A 16,749-nucleotide genomic window follows, 5' to 3' on the forward strand; every position below is an offset into this window, starting at 1 on the left:
CCCACTTGGGAGACCTGATTTGAGTTCTCAGGCCAGCCCTGGCTGCTGCGGGCATTTGGGGAGTGAGCCAAAGATGGAAGATCTCTCTTCTTTCAAGTCAACAAAGAGAAACAGTAATTTAAAAAATAAAAGCACTTCTGCGTACGGAAAGTTCATCTCCAATTTGCAAGGATCAGTTAGTCCAACTGTATCCCCACATCAATTTCACATCCCACCAATAGGTGGCAGCAGCAATTGGCCGTGGGTTGGTAAAAGTCCTGTTGAACCTGTTTTTTGTTTTTGTTTTAAAAATTTATTTACTTGAAATTCAGAGTTACAGAGAGAGAAGGAGAGAGCTCTTCCATCTGCAGGTTCACTCCCCAGATAGCCGCAATGGCCAGGGCTGGGCCAGGCCGAAGGGAGGAGCCGGAACTCCATCTGGGTGCCCCTGGAGGGTGCAGGGGCCAAACACCTGGGCCATCTTCCACTGGCACTTGAGCCTGCACCCATATGGGACTCTGGCATCACAGGTAGCAGCTTAGCCTGCTGCACCCTGATGCTGGCCCCCACAGAAGTGCTTTGAAACCTGATGAGGGCCGGTGCTGTGGTGTAGCAGTGCCGGCATCCCATATGGGCACCAGTTCTAGTCCCAGCTGCTCCTCTTCTGATCCAGCTCTCTGCTATGGCCTGGGATAGCAGTAGAAGATGGCCCAAGTCCTTGGGCTGTGCACCCACATTGGAGACCTGGAAGAAGCTCCTGGCTTCTGGCTTCGAATCGGCTCAGCTCCGGCAGTTGCGGCCATCTGGAAAGTGAACCAGCGGATGGAAGACCTCTCTCTCTCTCTCCCTGCCTCTGCCTCTCTGTAACTTTGCCTTTCAAATAAATAAATAAATCTTTAAAAAGAAAAAAGAAGACCTGACAGGCTGTCACGTGGGAGAGGGGGCATAGTTAACTTTGTGGGAAGAGAATTAGGCTGAATCGAGGGAAACCACAAGGTGCCAACACAAAGGTCAATTTTCTGGCAAGGAAAACATCCCGATGATTCCGGGGCTGCTTGTGTGTGGAGGAGGCACCGTCAGGCTGGACCACGCGTCCCCGGGTAGCACCAGGCTCCGCAAGCTGGGGCCTTCATGAGCCACCTGCTGAGTTGTCCTCCTGGTGGTGGTGGGGGCTCTGCTGGACCTGGCTGTGCCTTTGTCTTCCAGTGGGGGGTGGGGGTGGGAAGTGGACACAGGAGGCTGAGGAGGGAGGGCACCACAGGACAGAGCAGGAGAGGAGGTGTTCTGGCCAGTGGGGTCAGCCCCAGCTCTTAGCTGTGAGTGAGTGGTCGTCACCGTCCATCACTTCCCAAACTGACCCCTGCACAGCGCCACTGGAACACAGCCGAGGAACAATCACCCTTGTGTGTCCTGTCCCAGCTGATGAAGGCTGGGCTGAAGACAAAGGTTCTGAGTGTGGGTCAGGGCAGGGGAGGGGTCGGGGTCAGGTCTGCCGGACTCCATCCCGGCTGGATTTTCCCGTCAAAGGGCCAGGTGCCGGTACTCACTAGTGGGCGGTGTGGTGTGACGTAATGGAGAGGAGGCCGCGAAATCAGAGCGAGGCTGGCTTGACTCCTAGCACGACTCTGGTACTGACCTGTGAACTTGGTGGGTTTCTCCTCTGCTCTGAGCCTCAGTGTCCTCGTGTGTAGAATGGACACAGTGATTACGCCTCCTTTACTAGAGGGGAACTGGACAAACATAAAGTGTGGAGGGTAGGGCCCAACGCGAATTACATTTTTTTAAACGATTTATTTTATTTATTTGAAAGACAGAGTTACAAAGAGAGGTAGAGACAGAAAGAAGTCTCCCATCCACTGGTTCATTCCCCCAAATGGCTGCAACAGCTGGAGCTGAGCCAATCTGAAGCCAGGAGCCAGGAGCTTCTTATGAGTCCTCCCATGTGGGTGCAGGGGCCCAAGCACTTGGGCCAATCTCTGCAGCTTTCCCAGGTGCATTAGCAGGGAGCTGGACTGGAAGTGGAGCAGCCAGAACTCAAATCGGCACCCATATGGGACACTGGCGCTACAGGCGGGGGGCTTTAACCCACTGTGCCACAGCGCCAGCCCCATGTATTATATTTGTTGTTGCCGCTAAATCAACCTCTGTGGGTGAAAACCAGCCCCACCCTCTCCATCCCTCTTGGTTTCTGTGGCCTTGGACCCTGGTCATGATTAATACTGCATCCCCTGCCAGACCTCACTTGGTTAACAGTAGTCACGGGGACCCCACACATGCAAACACCCACGCCCTTGGCCATGGACGTTCCACCAGCCTCCTCCCACCTTCTCCCATGTGGCAGGAACAGAGAGGTCATTGAGAGCCCCCGTCCCGAGATGAGGCGAGATGTGCTGCAGGCTCACTCACTGTTCTCTCACCAGGAGGAGTGCCTGGGCCCATCCAAGAGGAAGTGTGCACCTGCAGCTTGGTCCCCAGGCGGTCGCCCCTGAAGGACCTGCGTCCCGGAGGCCCTAGGGGGCAGCATTGCTGGTCAGTGTGTGCGTGTCTGCGCTTGTGCACGTATGTATTTGGGCGGTGACTGAACACGGACTTCTCCAAGGTGTGCCTCGGGGGCAGGGCAGAGCAGCAGGCAGGACCCAGCTGTGCAGTTGGCAAGGCCTGGGCTCAGATGCCAGCCCCGCAGCTCCAGGCGGAATGACCATGGAGACTTAGCCTTGTGTCCCCACGGCTGGGAAAGGACCCTCCCTTCCCTGGCACTTCGCGAATTAAGTCAGGGCATTGATTTAAAACACCAGATCCAGTACATGGCCTTGGCAGGTGCCAGGCGCTGGGGAGGTGGCTCTGCCATTTCTGTGTGTGTCAGTTGCATGGTGGACACGTGTCCAGGGTGGAGGTGGGTTACCCAGTGGCTGTGCATGTCTGTCTTACCGAGAGACCTTGCTCAGCGGCCACCTGTTTGTCTCTTTCCTGCTTCGAAAAGGAACCGTAAGACGGCCTCACCGGGAGTCTTCCTGGCTTGAGTGGGGTAGAAGCAGACAGTCAAGGCTGAAGCAGGTTCACCTGCTCCCAGCGGGGACGGACAGCGGCCTGGGGGTGGACGGCTCTCCCAGGGTGGGGTGTAGGCCTGGGGAAGACTCCATTCTGCAGTCTCATGTGGGTCCGTGCTAATTTCTGTAGAAAGATCTTTTCCTTGTCTGGAGCCCCAGATCCCCACCGTCGGCTTAGTTCAGCAAATGTTCCCTGCACCCACGCTGGGGCCCAGAGCTCCCGCTCACTGACCTCTTGGACCTCAGCTCACCCACTTTGCCTGCAGCGCTCAGCTGCCTTGGGGAGAGCCACAGGTGCTGGCTGCAGCCCCTGCCCCCCTCCCAAAGGTGAGAAGGCCCTGGGAGGCTGGGAGAAAGAGCCAGAAGCAATCTGGACCTTCAGCTGAAGCACAATGTTAACCGCAGACAGAGCCACCGAGAGGCTGAGCAAGGCTGGGGGCAGGGGTGGGGGTGGGGCACTAATTCTGCCCCAGGGCCTGGGTGAGTCTTGGAGGGGTGACTGGCTGAGTCTTGGAGGGGTGACTGGGCTGAGTCTTGGAGGAGTGACTGGGCTGAGTCTTGGAGGCTGTGTTCACTTCACTGGGGAGCTTGGAGCTTGGCTGGTGCGCGTGGAGCCGCCCGGCGTCGCTGGCAGGAGCCTCAGCGCTGGGGGTCCTGGGGGTCTGCTCTGTAGGAGGAAGGGCAGACAGGCCCCGGAGAGGGTCAGGGGAAGGTTGATTGGGGCTCTGGACCCAGAGGACGGTGGAGACGGTGAGGGCAGAGGCTGTCCCGTGGGTCAGCAGGGCCAGGCTACAGCCACCAGGGGCTCCGTTTGGGTGCAGGTGCAGGCGGCCTGACCCCACTTCCATCAGACTGGGAGAGCAGGAGCCTCAGCCCAGAGGTGGGGACTCCGGGTGGCTGCCCCTCCTCCCCTGCAGAGACCAGGCCCCAGGCTGGGGGCACTGGAGGGGCGCTAAGGGTGGGGCCCGGCCCGGCAGAGGAGGCGGCGGGGGTCGGGGGGTGGGGGTGGAGATGGCTGCTCTGTGAGTCCCGGAGGATGGGTGCACAGTCCGTCTCCCTCACCGGAGCCTGCGCTTCCCGAGCCAGGAATGCGCCTCAGCTCACTCACACCTGTCACTCACAGGTACTTGGTTGATATTCCTGTTATAAATATTATGTAGAGCCACACACATGCAATGTTTATGGATACGATGTTTAAGGGGACTTCAAAAAGTTCATAGAGAGTGGAATTAAAAGGAAGTTTATTTTGGTGCAAAAAGATGTTTGAATTCATGGGCAGTTTTTCACAATAACTATTTTCCATGAAGGCCACTGATGCGCACAGATTTCAACAATTTTATATACCCAAATAGACATATCTTTTTTCCACAGACTTTTTGAAGTCCCCTCGTGGTAAACCTGCTAACACTTTGATGAGATTCACTGAGGTTGAGGCACTGGTTACTCTGGGGAGGGAGGAAGTGGGATTCAGATAATATACAAAAAGCACATCCGGTGCATCTGAATTTTTAGTTATTTTAAAGATTTATTTATTTGAAAGGCAGAATGAGAGAGAGAGAGGTCTTCCATCTACTGTTTCACTCTCCAAATGGCTGCAATGGCCAGAGCTGGGCCAGGATGAAGCCAGGAGCCAGGAGCTTCTTCCGGGTCTCCCACGTGGGTGCAGGGGACCAAGGACTTGGGGCATCTTCCACTGCTTTCCCAGGTGCATTAGCAGGAAGTTGGATTAGAAGTGGAGCAGCCAGTTCTCAAACCAGCGCCCATATAGGATGCCAGCACCACAAGCAGCGGTTTTCCCTGCTACACCACAGTGCAAGCCCCTTAAAATTTTTATTTAAAAGGCAGAGAGACAGAAAGAGCGCTCCCATCCACTGATTTACTTCTCAAATGCCTTTGGGCCAGGCCAAAGCCAGGAGCCAGGAACGTAGCCCAAGTCTCCCACATGGGTGGCAGGGACACAAGCACTAGAACCATCCCCTGCTGCCTCCCAGGGTGGGCAGAAGCAGGAAGCCGGAGGATGGGTCCCAGGCACCTGCCGTGGGACACAGGAGGCGGCTTAGCTGTTGTGCCAAATACTCGCCCCCGAGTGTCTCTTTGAATCTCATTTATTTGAGAGGCAGAGGAACAGAGACAGAAATGTGGATGCTAAGCACCGCTCAGCGACCGGGAGGCCTTGATACGATGAGAGAGTTGTGGAGGGAGACGGCTGAGACGGAGCCTGGGCTGTGGCCGACTCTCCCATGCCTCAGTCTCCCTCTGAGCAGGAGTTCTCCCTCCTCCACCCCAGCCCCGCCCCTCCCATGGGAAGCAGGACTATCGTGTCAGGCACCAAGGCAGATGGAGACAGGCCCGGGAGAATGGCAGGTGCACGGCGTGGGGCGAACGCTGCTGGGCAAACCTGGGGCCCCAGGTGGCCCTGGGGGCATCAATGTCACCAATGTACTGCTCAGTTTCCGGATCAAACTTGCCATTTTAGGTGAAGCACAGCTCAGAGGAGTTGAATAAACATTGGGGAATGAATGTAAGCGGCCATAAGAAAGAGTTCCTTACCAGTGTTGGGCATTCGTTTCATTTCCGCCATAGTGTCCAGGACACGGGCCTTGCGTCCCTTGCTGCCACGAGCAGCCTGCTGGACTCTCCTGCAGTCGTCAGGTGGAGACCGGAAGGGGCGCCGCCCAGGAGGACTGAGGCTCGCTCTGGTTTCAAACAAAATCTCTTCTTCATTCTCCCCAGGATCGAGATGACCACAGCCACCCCTCTGGGGGACACCACCTTCTTCTCATTGAACATGACCACGCGGGGAGAGGACTTCCTGTATAAGAGTAAGGTCGCCTTGGTGGGAGGCCAGGGGAGGGACGGCAGGACAAGTGTCGCGGTCAGCTCTGGTTCAGAGGTCAGGAGCTTGCGCTCTGGAGGCAGAGGGACTGGGTCCCAGCCAACTGCGTGGCCCTGAGCACATGGCTTCCCTGCCCTGGCCTCAGCCTTCTCATCTGTAAGATGGGGATATTAACAAAGCTGCCACATGAGGGAGACATCCACAGAGGGAGCTCAGGGCAAGTACCTAATGAGTTACTGTTCTTGCTGCAAGTCCTGACGCCTGTCCTATGGTTGTTTCCTTGGAGGCCTCATGTCCAAGGAGCAGTGGGGATTTGGTTCCTTTGTGAGACGTTTCTCCCCGGGGCACCTTGCAGGGCAGCTGCTTTTGCAAGACAGAAACATCTGTTGCTGTGGATACGTTTTGAGAGGAGGAGCGCAGTGGGGGCAAGAGGTGCGGAGTCACCACACAGACCCCGGGAGCTGGGTGAAAGCAGGCCAGAGGTGAACAGTCTGTAGACTCATTTATTTCAGTTGGTACAGCAGCTTATATAGCCAAGGCAGCCAATCTGGTCAAGGGGTGGTCTATGCCCCAGCCAATCACACCCTGTTGCCAGGCAGTTTCCAAAGCCATCCAATCACAGCCTGTTGTCAGTCAGGCTCCGTTGTCAGTGGCCATCGTGGCATGGCCTTCTCATTCCACCACAAACATCCCTTCAGCTTGTGGAGGAGTGAATGGATACAGGTGGTGAGAGTTAGTCCTGGGGAGATGCTGGCTGGGAACCAGAGGCTCCCAGAATGGAAACTGTGACGACAGCTCTCCAGAAAGCCAAGTGGTTGTACGGGGAGAAGTCTGGGTCCATTTCAGCCATTTTGGTGGGCTGTGCTTTTACCTCTGAGAGTAGAACAGGCTTCCGGTAGACACGGAGCAGTCTCCCCAGTGACGGCAGCTTCAGGCTGGGGGCCAGCAGGCGGCTGATCCATGGTAGGACCCCCCCAATCCCCATCTTCGTGGAGATGCAGCCCGGGCTGCCCTGGACACAGGGTCCTGCAGGAGCCCCTGCTCCTTGCTGAGTGTGGCTCCGAGGACAAGTGCTGGGCAGAGAGAAACGCTGTTGGTTGCATGGAAATGATCCCATTTTTATTTAACAAAAGTCATGGTTCTTCAAAAGTGGTTTTTGCCCTTTAGTGAGGGTTACAAGATTCAGCAAATAACTATACAAGACACCCAGGGCAATGTGAGTTTAAGATTAGCAGTGAGGGCCGGCGCCGCGGCTCACTAGGCTAATCCTCTGCCTAGCGGTGCCGGCACACCGGGTTCTAGTCCCGGTCGGGTGCCAGATTCTGTCCCGGTTGCCCCTCTTCCAGGCCAGCTCTGCTATGGCCAGGGAGTGCAGTGGAGGATGGCCCAAGTGCTTGGGCCCTGCACCCCATGGGAGACCAGGAGAAGCACCTGGCTCCTGCCTTCGGACTAGCGCAGTGTGCTGGCCACAGCGCGCCAGTCGCGGCGGCCATTGGAGGGTAAACCAACGGCAAAAGGAAGGTCTTTCTCTCTGTCTCCTGTCTCTCTCTCTCACTGTCACTCTGCCTGTAAAAAAAAAAAAAAAAAAAAAAAAATCAGCAGTGAGTTAATTGTTTGGGACAAGTCTGCACCACACAATGATTGAGATGTGTTTGTGCTAAAACTGGTTCTTGTTTATCTGAAATTCTCTGTAAATGGGCAGCCTGCAGGTTCCTGGGAGCTCTGCCGCAGAGGGTCCCTTGGCAAGTTCTGGTGTCATTTTGGGGGTTGTCACACCTGGGTGTGGGGGGGGGGGTCTCAGGTGGCATCGAGCGCATCAAACCCAGGGCTGATGTGACACATCCTGCCACGCACGGAACAGCACCCCACAGCAAAGAATTCTCCACCTGAGTTTGGAAGACCCTGAACTTGGGACAGGCGCCTGACCTCGCTGGTAAGATGCCAGTCTGGATGCCCACGCCCCACACTGGAGCACCTGGGTTCAGATTCCAGCTCTCTCAGGTGCCTGGCTCCAGCTTCCGGCAGTGCAGACCCTGGGAGGCAACCATGATGGCCAAGCAGCTGGGGCTCTGCCACCTGCCTGGGAGACTTGAATTGAGTCCCAGCTGGCTCCCAGCTTTGGCCAGGCTGAGCCCCAGCCTGTGCAAGAATTTGAGGAATAAACCAGGTGCAAGCATTTTTTTAAACCCTAAATTTTAATTTTTAAGATTTATTTAGTTATTTGAAAAGCAGAGATACAGAGAGTGGAAGTCTTTCATCTGCTGGTTCACTCCCCAAATGGCTGCAATGGCCAGAGCTGTGCCAATCCAAAGCCAGGAGCCAGGAGCTTCTTCCGGTCTCCCACATGGGGGCAGGGGCCCAAGCACTTGGGCCATCTTCTTCTGCTTTGCCAGGCCATAGCAGAGAGCTAGAAGTGGAGCAGCCAAGACTCAAACTGGCATCATATGGGCTGCCGGCACTGCAGGCTGTGGCTTTACCCACTGCACCACAGCGCCAGCCCTGTGCAGGCATTTTAAATAAGCCTTTTATAAAAGCATCACATGTATCCACAAAGTACACACAGCTGGGTAATCAGCCCCCACATCAAGAAACAGTCACCGGAATCCCAGAAGTCCTGGAGCTCCGCCCAGCCCCATCCCCCACCCCCGAGGGAACCCACATTTTGACTTCTGCCACCGTGTATTAGTCCTCTCTGGCTTTCGCATTACATAAGCGGGAAGAGTGCGTTAGGCGTCCAACTTGTTTCTGGCTCCTTTTGCTCTACACTATATTTGTATGTATGTCTGTTGATGTTGCAACGTGGGTGTGTGTGTGTGTGCATGTAAGTGTGTGAGTGTGTAATGCCTGACTCTGCTCCACCTCTTCCATCATCCAAGAGTCCACGTTACCATAGCCTCATGGTCAACAGTGGAATTGTTGACTGTTATCTTGTGGGCTAGGTTGCCTTGCCTTATTTAACAATTCTCGTATTTTGACTAATGTGATAAACATCTTCATTCATACCGATTTTTCTACATTTAGGATTAGTCCCTTGAGATAAATTTCCCAGAGTCACACACAGATCTTCCACCTGCTGGATCACTCCCCAAATGCCTGCAACGGTAGAGGCTGGGTCAGGGTCAGGCTAGACTAGGAGTCAGGGAGTCAATCCAGGGCTCCAGCATGGGCCGCCGCCTGCTGCCTCCCAGGATGCATTAGTGGGACGCTGGAAGCTGGAGCAGGTGTTTGGCACAGTGGTTAAAGACAAGGCTTGGGCTGCCGGTATCCCATAGCAGAACACCTGTGTTCAAGTCGCAGCCTCACTCTCGATTCCAGCTTCCTGTTAATGCACACCAAAGAGGCCGCAGGTAATGGTTCAAGTACGTAGGTCTCTGCCACACATGTGCAAGACCCACACTGAATTCCTAGCTCCCAGCTTTGAGCTGGCCCGGTCCCAGATGTTGTGGGCATTTGAGGAGTAAGCCAGTGGATGGGAGCTGTCTGTCTCTCTGCCTTTCATATAAATAATTTATTTTTAAAAAATAGATTGATTTGCGGGACCATGTTGTGGCATAGCAGGTAAAGCCGTTGTCTGCAATGCCAGCATCCCATATGGGTACCAGTTCCTATCCCAGCTTCTCTGCTTCCAATCCAGCTCCCTGCTAATGGCCTGGAAAAAGCAGCAGAAGATGGCCCAGGCACTTGGGTCCCTGCACCCGTGTGAAAGACCTGAAAGAAGCTCCTGGCTTCAGATTAGCACAGCTCTGGCCATTGCAGCCATTTTGGGAGTGAACCATTACTGCCCCCCCCCCCATGATATTTTCAATATCAATTCTGACAAGGATATTGATCTTGAACCTAAAACTAAATAATGTTCAGTGTGGAGACTGGTGCTGACGTTGAAACTGGAGTCGGAGATACTAAGCGGCTAGGACGTTCGTCACGGCCTTGTCAGCAGTGAGCTGGAAACAACACGAATGTTCTCAGAGGGAAGTGCTGAGCAGGTCACGGTACGCCCAGACAGCAGAGTGCTGCGCAGCCATCAGAAGTCCGGAAGGGCAGGTGTCTGATGTAGCGTGCAGACGCGGCTGGGACACCCATGTCCCATGTCGGAGTGCCTGGGTTCAAGCGCCACCTCTGTTCCTGAGGATCCCAGCTTCCTGAGAAGGTGCACCCTAGGAGGCCACCCCGTGGAGGCTTAAGTAGTTGGGCCACCCTCGTGGGAGACCTGGGTTAATTTCCTGACTCCTGGTTTTGGTCTGGCCCAGCCCTGGCTGTTGCAGGCATTTTGAGAATGAATCAGTGTATGGGAAATTTTTCTGTGTCTCTGTCTCTCCCTCCCTTCTTCTGTCTCCTTGCCTTTCAAATAAATAAAATAAATACTTTTAAGTCATGAAGAAAAATATGGGACCAGCGCTGTGGCACGGCAGATAAAGCAGCTGCCTGCAGCACTGGCATCCCCTATGGGTGCTGGTTCAAGTCCTGGCTGCTCTATTTCCAACCCAGGTCCCTGCTAATGCACCTGGGAAAACAGCAGAGGATCCTGCACCCACGTGGGAGACTAGATGGAGCTCCTGGCTCCTGGCTTCTGCCTGGCCCAGCCCTGACCATTGTGGCCATTTTGGGAGTGAACCATCGGATGGAAGACCCCCCCACCCCCGCCTCTGCCTCTCTGTGATTCTGACCTTCAAATAAATAAATCCTTAAAAAAGAGAGAGAGAGAGAGAAAGAAAAGAGAAGCCATCAGACATTTCCTTCAACTTGGCACCAAACTTAATAATATATTAAAAGAAGAAAATATGTAATAATATGAGAAGATGACTATGATATTATTTTTCAAAGATTTATTTATGTATTTGAAAGGCAGAGTTACAGGGAGGGAGCTGGATCAGAATGGAACAGCCAGGACTCAAACAAGCACCCAAGGGCTGGTGCTGTGGCACAATAGGTTAATCCTCTGCCTGCGGCGCTGGCATCCCATATGGGCGCCAGTTCAAGTCCCAGCTGGTCCTCTTCCAATCCCACTCTCTGCTATGGCCTGGGGAAGCAGTAGAAGATTGCCAAAGTCATTGGGCCCCTGCACCCCTGTGGGAGACCTGGAAGAAAATCTTGGCTTCGGATTGGCTTAGCTCCAGCCATTGTGGCCCTTTGGGGAGTGAACCAATGAAAGGAAGACCTTTCTCTCTGTCTCTCCCTTTCACTATCTATAACTCTACCTCTCAAATAAATAAATAAAATCTTTAAAAACACAAACAACAACAACAAAAATAACAGCACCCATATAGGATGCCGGTGCTGCATAGCAGCTTAACCTACCACCCCCCAGTGCTGGCCCCAATGATGATAGTGGTTTAAAACAGTATATGGGGGCCGGCGCCATGGCTTAACAAGCTAATCCTCCGCCTTGCAGCGCCGGCACACTGGGTTCTAGTCCCCGTTGGGGCACCGGATTCTGTCCCGGTTGCCCCTCTTCCAGGCCAGCTCTCTGCTATGGCCCGGGAAGGCAGTGGAGGATGGCCCAAGTGCTTGGGCCCTGCACCCGCATGGGAGACTGGGAGAAGCGCCTGGCTCCTGGCTTCGGATCAGCGAGATGCGCCGGCCACAGCGGCCATTGGAGGGTGAACCAACGGCAAAAAGGAAGACCTTTCTCTCTGTCTCTCTCTCTCACTATCCACCCTGCCTGTCAAAAAAAAAAAAAAAACAGTATATGGGAAATGGCTGCATTTTTATCGAATGTGTATTTTTCCATATTGACAAATAGTTCCTGAAGATGGATTTTCAGGCATAGTAAGTTATCCTAAGATGCTTCAGCCGCACAGACACAGACGCCGGTGACTGTCCAGATGTGCAGGTGATCAGTGGTCTGGGGGCCACGAGGTATTCATCCCTGCCCCTGCTCAGGGTTGCATTTGTAGCCTCAAAATCGTCTATACAGATCACCTGTTGCTTCTGTATTGTCAAAGAGGGAGGAGGGTCATCTGCCTGTCTCGTTTCCTGGAAGAAGTTTGCAGCTGCGTGGGGCTGATAAGAATGGGACTCAGTATTTGGTGGACGAGTGTGGTGGATGAGGTCCTTCAAGCCCACTGGGGGCAGGGGTGCACGGCCACCCTGGATGGGACCGTGTCCTTGGGTCAGTGGCGAGCAGGCCAGGTCATCCCCATCCCTCCTCCTCCTCCCCTCAGTCCAGCAGGGTGGCAGGTGCAGCAGGGCCCCTCCCATGCTGCCTCTCGTTTGCATATTTGCAGTCTGCACTCTCTCCACTCTGTAGGTTCCGGAGCCATTGTTGCTGCCATCGTGGTGGTTGTCATCATCATCTTCACCGTGGTTCTGATCCTGCTGAAGATGTACAACAGGTACGAGATGCCCGGGGCCCTGCTGCTGTCCGGGCCTCCAGCCACATCCGAACGAACGGGAACTAGCGCCTGTGGGAGGCCGTCGAGGACCCGGGGCGTCCGTGAGCCACCAGCAAAGGCTCTCTCCCTTCCCGGGTCCTCCTCGAGGTCTGCTCTGCCGGAGAAAGCTCACGGTGACCAAGCACTCTACCCTTGGAGAACTGCGGTGTTTTAGTGGCAGTGACCATGGCCTTGAGCACTGTGGCAGCCCTGGCAGGCCATTTTCTGGTGCTCAAGGAATGTTTCTGTCCTTTTTCCAGGGAACCCCTCTGCTCGCTTCTCTCGAATAGGCCACGTGGGGTGTTTGAGGTGACAAGGACTGGCAGCATGTACCCCAACTCCCTCAAACATATACAATTCGATTTCATAAAGAATACAATTGTTGTGTTATCACCTGCCAGGCCCAGTTTTGGCTAGAAGCTTATTCATCATCAGGGAAGAAATTAAAATGAAAAGGTGGTACATAAGCCACATCACAGAGGACCTGGGAGCCATTAGGAAAAAGGATATCGCAGGGGGAAAAAAGATACTGATGGGGAAAGGTATCTGCGAGATCTCGTCAGAGTTACAAAGCGATGTGCTCACGGTGGCCACGTCCCTGCCACACAGCCAGGTGCTGGCAAGCAGTGTCTCTGCGTGATGACGGCCTTAGCTGGTTTTGCTGGAAGGGAGGTGCAGTAAACACGCATTATCTTTATCACAATATGAGTATTATTTAGAAAGCCGGGTAACTCAGATTGACCCCGTAGCACGTACAGAACTCCTCACCTGTGTTACTCATCTAAGCCCCCACAAAGACCGCACAAGGTGGGTGCTGTTACTAGCCTCACTTTAACAGGTGTGGGGGACTAAGCCACAAGGGTGCTCAGTGCTACCCCGCAGAGCTGGGATTCAGATCCAGTCTGTCTGGTTTCAAAGAAAATACTCCCACTATTACACGTACTAATAAATCTATTCAGTTATTTCTTATAGAATCTGCAGGGTGACAGCTTGTGCCGCTCCCAAACCAGGACGTGGAGGCCAGCCCTCATCTCCCCTTCATTCCTCTCCATCGCTGCTGGAGCTCTGAGCCCCTTTGCGGGTTGTGATCCAAACCAGGATGCCATACACTCTGCCCCATTGACACTGGCAATGGGGTGCCTGGCCGGGGATTGAGCGACAGGGTTCCGTCTTGGTCTGTTGAAACCGGGCGAGTTACCTAACCTCTCTGTGCCTCAGATTTTATTATCTGGCCGGCACCGCGGCTCACTAGGCTAATCCTCCGCCTAGCGGCGCCGGCACACCGGGTTCTAGTCCCGGTCGGGGCACCGATCCTGTCCCGGTTGCCCCCCTTCCAGGCCAGCTCTCTGCTGTGGCCAGGGAGTGCAGTGGAGGATGGCCCAAGTGCTTGGGCCCTGCACCCCATGGGAGACCAGGAGAAGCACCTGGCTCCTGCCATCGGATCAGCGCGGTGCGCCGGCCGCAGCACGCCGGCTGTGGTGGCCATTGGAGGGTGAACCAACGGCAAAAAGGAAGACCTTTCTCTCTGTCTCTCTCTCTCACTGTCCACTCTGCCTGTCAAAAAAAAAAAAAATTAAAAAAAAAAAAGATTTTATTATCTTTCAAGTGGAAGGTGTCGCGGTGGGATCCTCACGTTAGGGATCTACCGGGAAACACGCTTGTCCGGGGAGTGCCCTAGAGCAAAGTGGCGAGATGTGTGCGGCCAACTCCCAAGTGTCGCGTGATTTTCAAAAGCTGCTCAGAGTGTGTGGCTGCAGGTGCAGGTGGAGAGAGAGGGGAGAGGGGAGAAGAGACACCGGACGTGGCAAGTTGTTAGCAGTTGGTGAACTGTTCAGGGAAGGCGATGGGGGGATTAATTTTACCATCATGCCCCACCTCTGCGGATCTGCAGATTTGTGAAAGAGAGTTATGTCCACAAGAAGAAAGACCGCACAGACTCCGGGCCCCGGGGGAGCTGTTCGCTGTGAATGCTGCGACGGGAAAAGGGGGCAGGATGTGCGTTCAGAGAGCGTTCTCTCCGCACCTGCGCGAAAAGCTCGGCCTGTTTCTAGCAGTGAACTTGGCAGCAGGACGAGCTGTGCCGTTTCACTCGCACGGCAAACCTGAACAGAAACACGTCAGGTCGTTTGGTCCTGAATGCAGCTGCCTCTCTGAGATTCACTCGTTCAGGAATAGCAACCACTAAGATGACTCGGCTAATCTGAGTCCAACAGGAAACAGAAGGGTCGCCCTAGCTGGTGCCTGAGGTCCCTTCCTGGTGATCGTGGCTGGCAGTGAAGCAGCGTGGTCTCGTGCTGGTCTCCCCTGATCTCGTCCCAGAACTGCGGTCACAGCTCCATTTCTCATGGCCAACCCTGGGGAAAACTCACCCGTGTGTGCCTGTCTCATTGCAGGAAAATGAGGATGAGGCGGGGGCTGGAGCCCAAGGGCCCCAAGCCAAGTGCCCCTTCCGCCCCGGACCCAAACAGCAACAGCAGCCAGCACCCTGCCACGGTGACCTTCGGCCCAGTGGACGTCCATGTGGAGACCTGACGACCCCTCCCCCAGCGCTGGCTCCGCCGCTGTCCCACAGTCAGGCCCCAGGAGCTCACTTCTCCGGCAGCTTCCCCGCGACTTCCTCCCGGGCGGCTGTCACCCACTCCCTGATGCTTCAAGCACCCTTGCCCTCATTCGGCTGCGCTCCCCCCCGCTGCGCCCACATCCCTGCTGCCCCCCTGCCAAAGAGCTGGGGCACAGTCCTTTGTCATCCGGCCAGGCAGAGCTATGTTGGGAAGCCAGTGGGGTGGATTTGGCTCTGTCCCCCCAGACTATAGCTAGACAGACAGACATGCAGCCCAGGAGACTTCTGATTGTGTCAAGGTCGGGGTAACAGACAGCAAAGTGCCCCGCCCCGCGGTCAGACCCCGGGAGACCCACACGGACTAACCACCCAGAACACCAACTTGTTAATTTACCGCCTCTTCCTGCCCCAGATGACCCCGGCATCCCTCCCAACCCCTCACAGAGAGATTCAAGCCAGAGCATGCCACGATCACCCACGGTTTCTCTGTAGAGAGCTGGCCTCTGACCCCTGAGCCTGGACAAGCAACTGAAAAGGAGATAAGATGACCTGCCTCTGAGCCCTACTTCCTGCCTGGTGGCCTTGGAAAAGTGACTCCACCCACACAAAAAGTGCAAAAACAGAAACCAAAAAAAAAGAGTGGCTCAGCCTGTCCAGGGTCAGCTTCCCAGCGTGAAGTGGATGACAATGTGTGCCTGGCTGGGCGGGGAGCTCCAGCCCCGGGTTCAGTACCGCAGCTCAAATGTAGGGCCCAGCACCCAGCAAGTGCTTCATATGTGAAAGCCAGTATTATCACTACGACATTTCATTAATTACAGGACATACATGTGTTCCCATTGCAATAATTCTAGTATCAGAATGTGATACCTTAGTGCCATTATATTTCTTTTCTTCATTTTCCCTCTCCAAAAAGCTGCTTCTTAATCAATCGTGCGCCTTGGAAACAAGGGGATGCATCACTACTGCCTGCAGTCGGTGGCACTGTGACATTTCCCCTCAAATCCTGGCGTCTCTCCCTTCCAGGGTCAGAATTTACCCTCTGAGGGGAAGTTGAGGGTCACAGGGTTGGTTAAGAGGACTGACCCAGGTCACTCCTGTCACCTCACTAGGAAACACCCAGCTGGAGAGAGCTGGAGCAACACAGGCAAACTCTTCCGCCGTGGTCATCTTCTCTTCCTACTGTGTTTGAATATCCACCAAGTACCAGGCTCTTTGCAAAGTGCTTTCCCGGAAGTTATCAGCTGGGTTTCCATTTCCCTCATCACCCTAGGCGGTGTTGCTTTCTTCCATTCCCAGATGAGAGTCTTCAGCTCAAAGAGAAAGCGCCTTTGCCCGAAGTCACGCGGCCAGGAGGCTGCAAGGAAGGACTCAAAGCTAGGTCTGCCTGCCTCCAGGCCCGTCTTTTTGTTCCATCACACTCTTCCCGCCATCCTGGCTCAAAGGAGCATGGGTCCTTTTGTGGGCTGCACAAAAGGAGGGCACGCAGCTTGTCCACGTCTTTGAGGGGCGGCCAGGTCTGGCTTCCGGTCACCTCCCATTGGCAGCCTAAGGACCCCATTATCAACCCTTCCTGGCACTAAGGATTCCTGCTGCATTCACCCTGCCGTTGCGGCCCGAAGAGCAGGGGCCTCTGAGCAAAGCCAAGCCATTTCTTTAAGGGCCCAAACCTCCCACAGACGTGCCCCACAAACACATTCTGCTTCCGAAGAAAAGCCATCTGGAATATTCCAGCCCTAAAACTAAACCCTGCAGCCCACAGCGCAATCTCCCTGGCACCCCTCCAGTGCAGGTTCCTATCTGCCGAACACCAGGGAGGGGATGGAAGAAGGAGGGGGACAGAGTCGGGGGAGAGGCAGATAAGAGGCTTTCAATGTCTTGTGTTTAACCGATAAAAGTAACTCAGCAGACGTCCTGTAAGGCTCCCAGGGACAGGAGCTGAATACAGGCAAAGGCGAG

At 54.7% G+C, this 16,749-nt stretch overlaps 1 protein-coding gene across 3 annotated transcripts; it reads left to right on the plus strand.

The window, feature by feature from the left end:
• Positions 1-5,728: 5,728 nt before the first annotated feature.
• Positions 5,729-15,984, plus strand: NCMAP (non-compact myelin associated protein). 3 transcript variants are annotated; one of them, XR_009865995.1, is made up of 3 exons: positions 5,729-5,848; positions 12,110-12,194; positions 12,494-12,722. XR_009865995.1 is itself a non-coding variant. In XM_062193172.1 (3 exons), the coding sequence occupies exons 1-3, from the start codon at positions 5,767-5,769 to the stop codon at positions 14,763-14,765; spliced, it is 306 nt and encodes a 101-aa protein (XP_062049156.1). In that variant the 5' UTR covers positions 5,729-5,766; the 3' UTR covers positions 14,766-15,984. The 3 variants fall into 3 exon arrangements, 2 of the variants coding, with proteins under 2 accessions (XP_062049156.1, XP_062049155.1); XM_062193172.1 differs by lacking the exon at positions 12,494-12,722 and adding an exon at positions 14,627-15,984; XM_062193171.1 differs by lacking the exon at positions 12,494-12,722 and having other exon boundaries at positions 12,110-12,441.
• The last annotated feature ends 765 nt before the right edge of the window (positions 15,985-16,749 follow it).

This window comes from Lepus europaeus, chromosome 5, assembly GCF_033115175.1.
Source record: "Lepus europaeus isolate LE1 chromosome 5, mLepTim1.pri, whole genome shotgun sequence".
In the NCBI taxonomy this organism is placed as follows: Eukaryota; Metazoa; Chordata; class Mammalia; order Lagomorpha; family Leporidae; genus Lepus; species Lepus europaeus.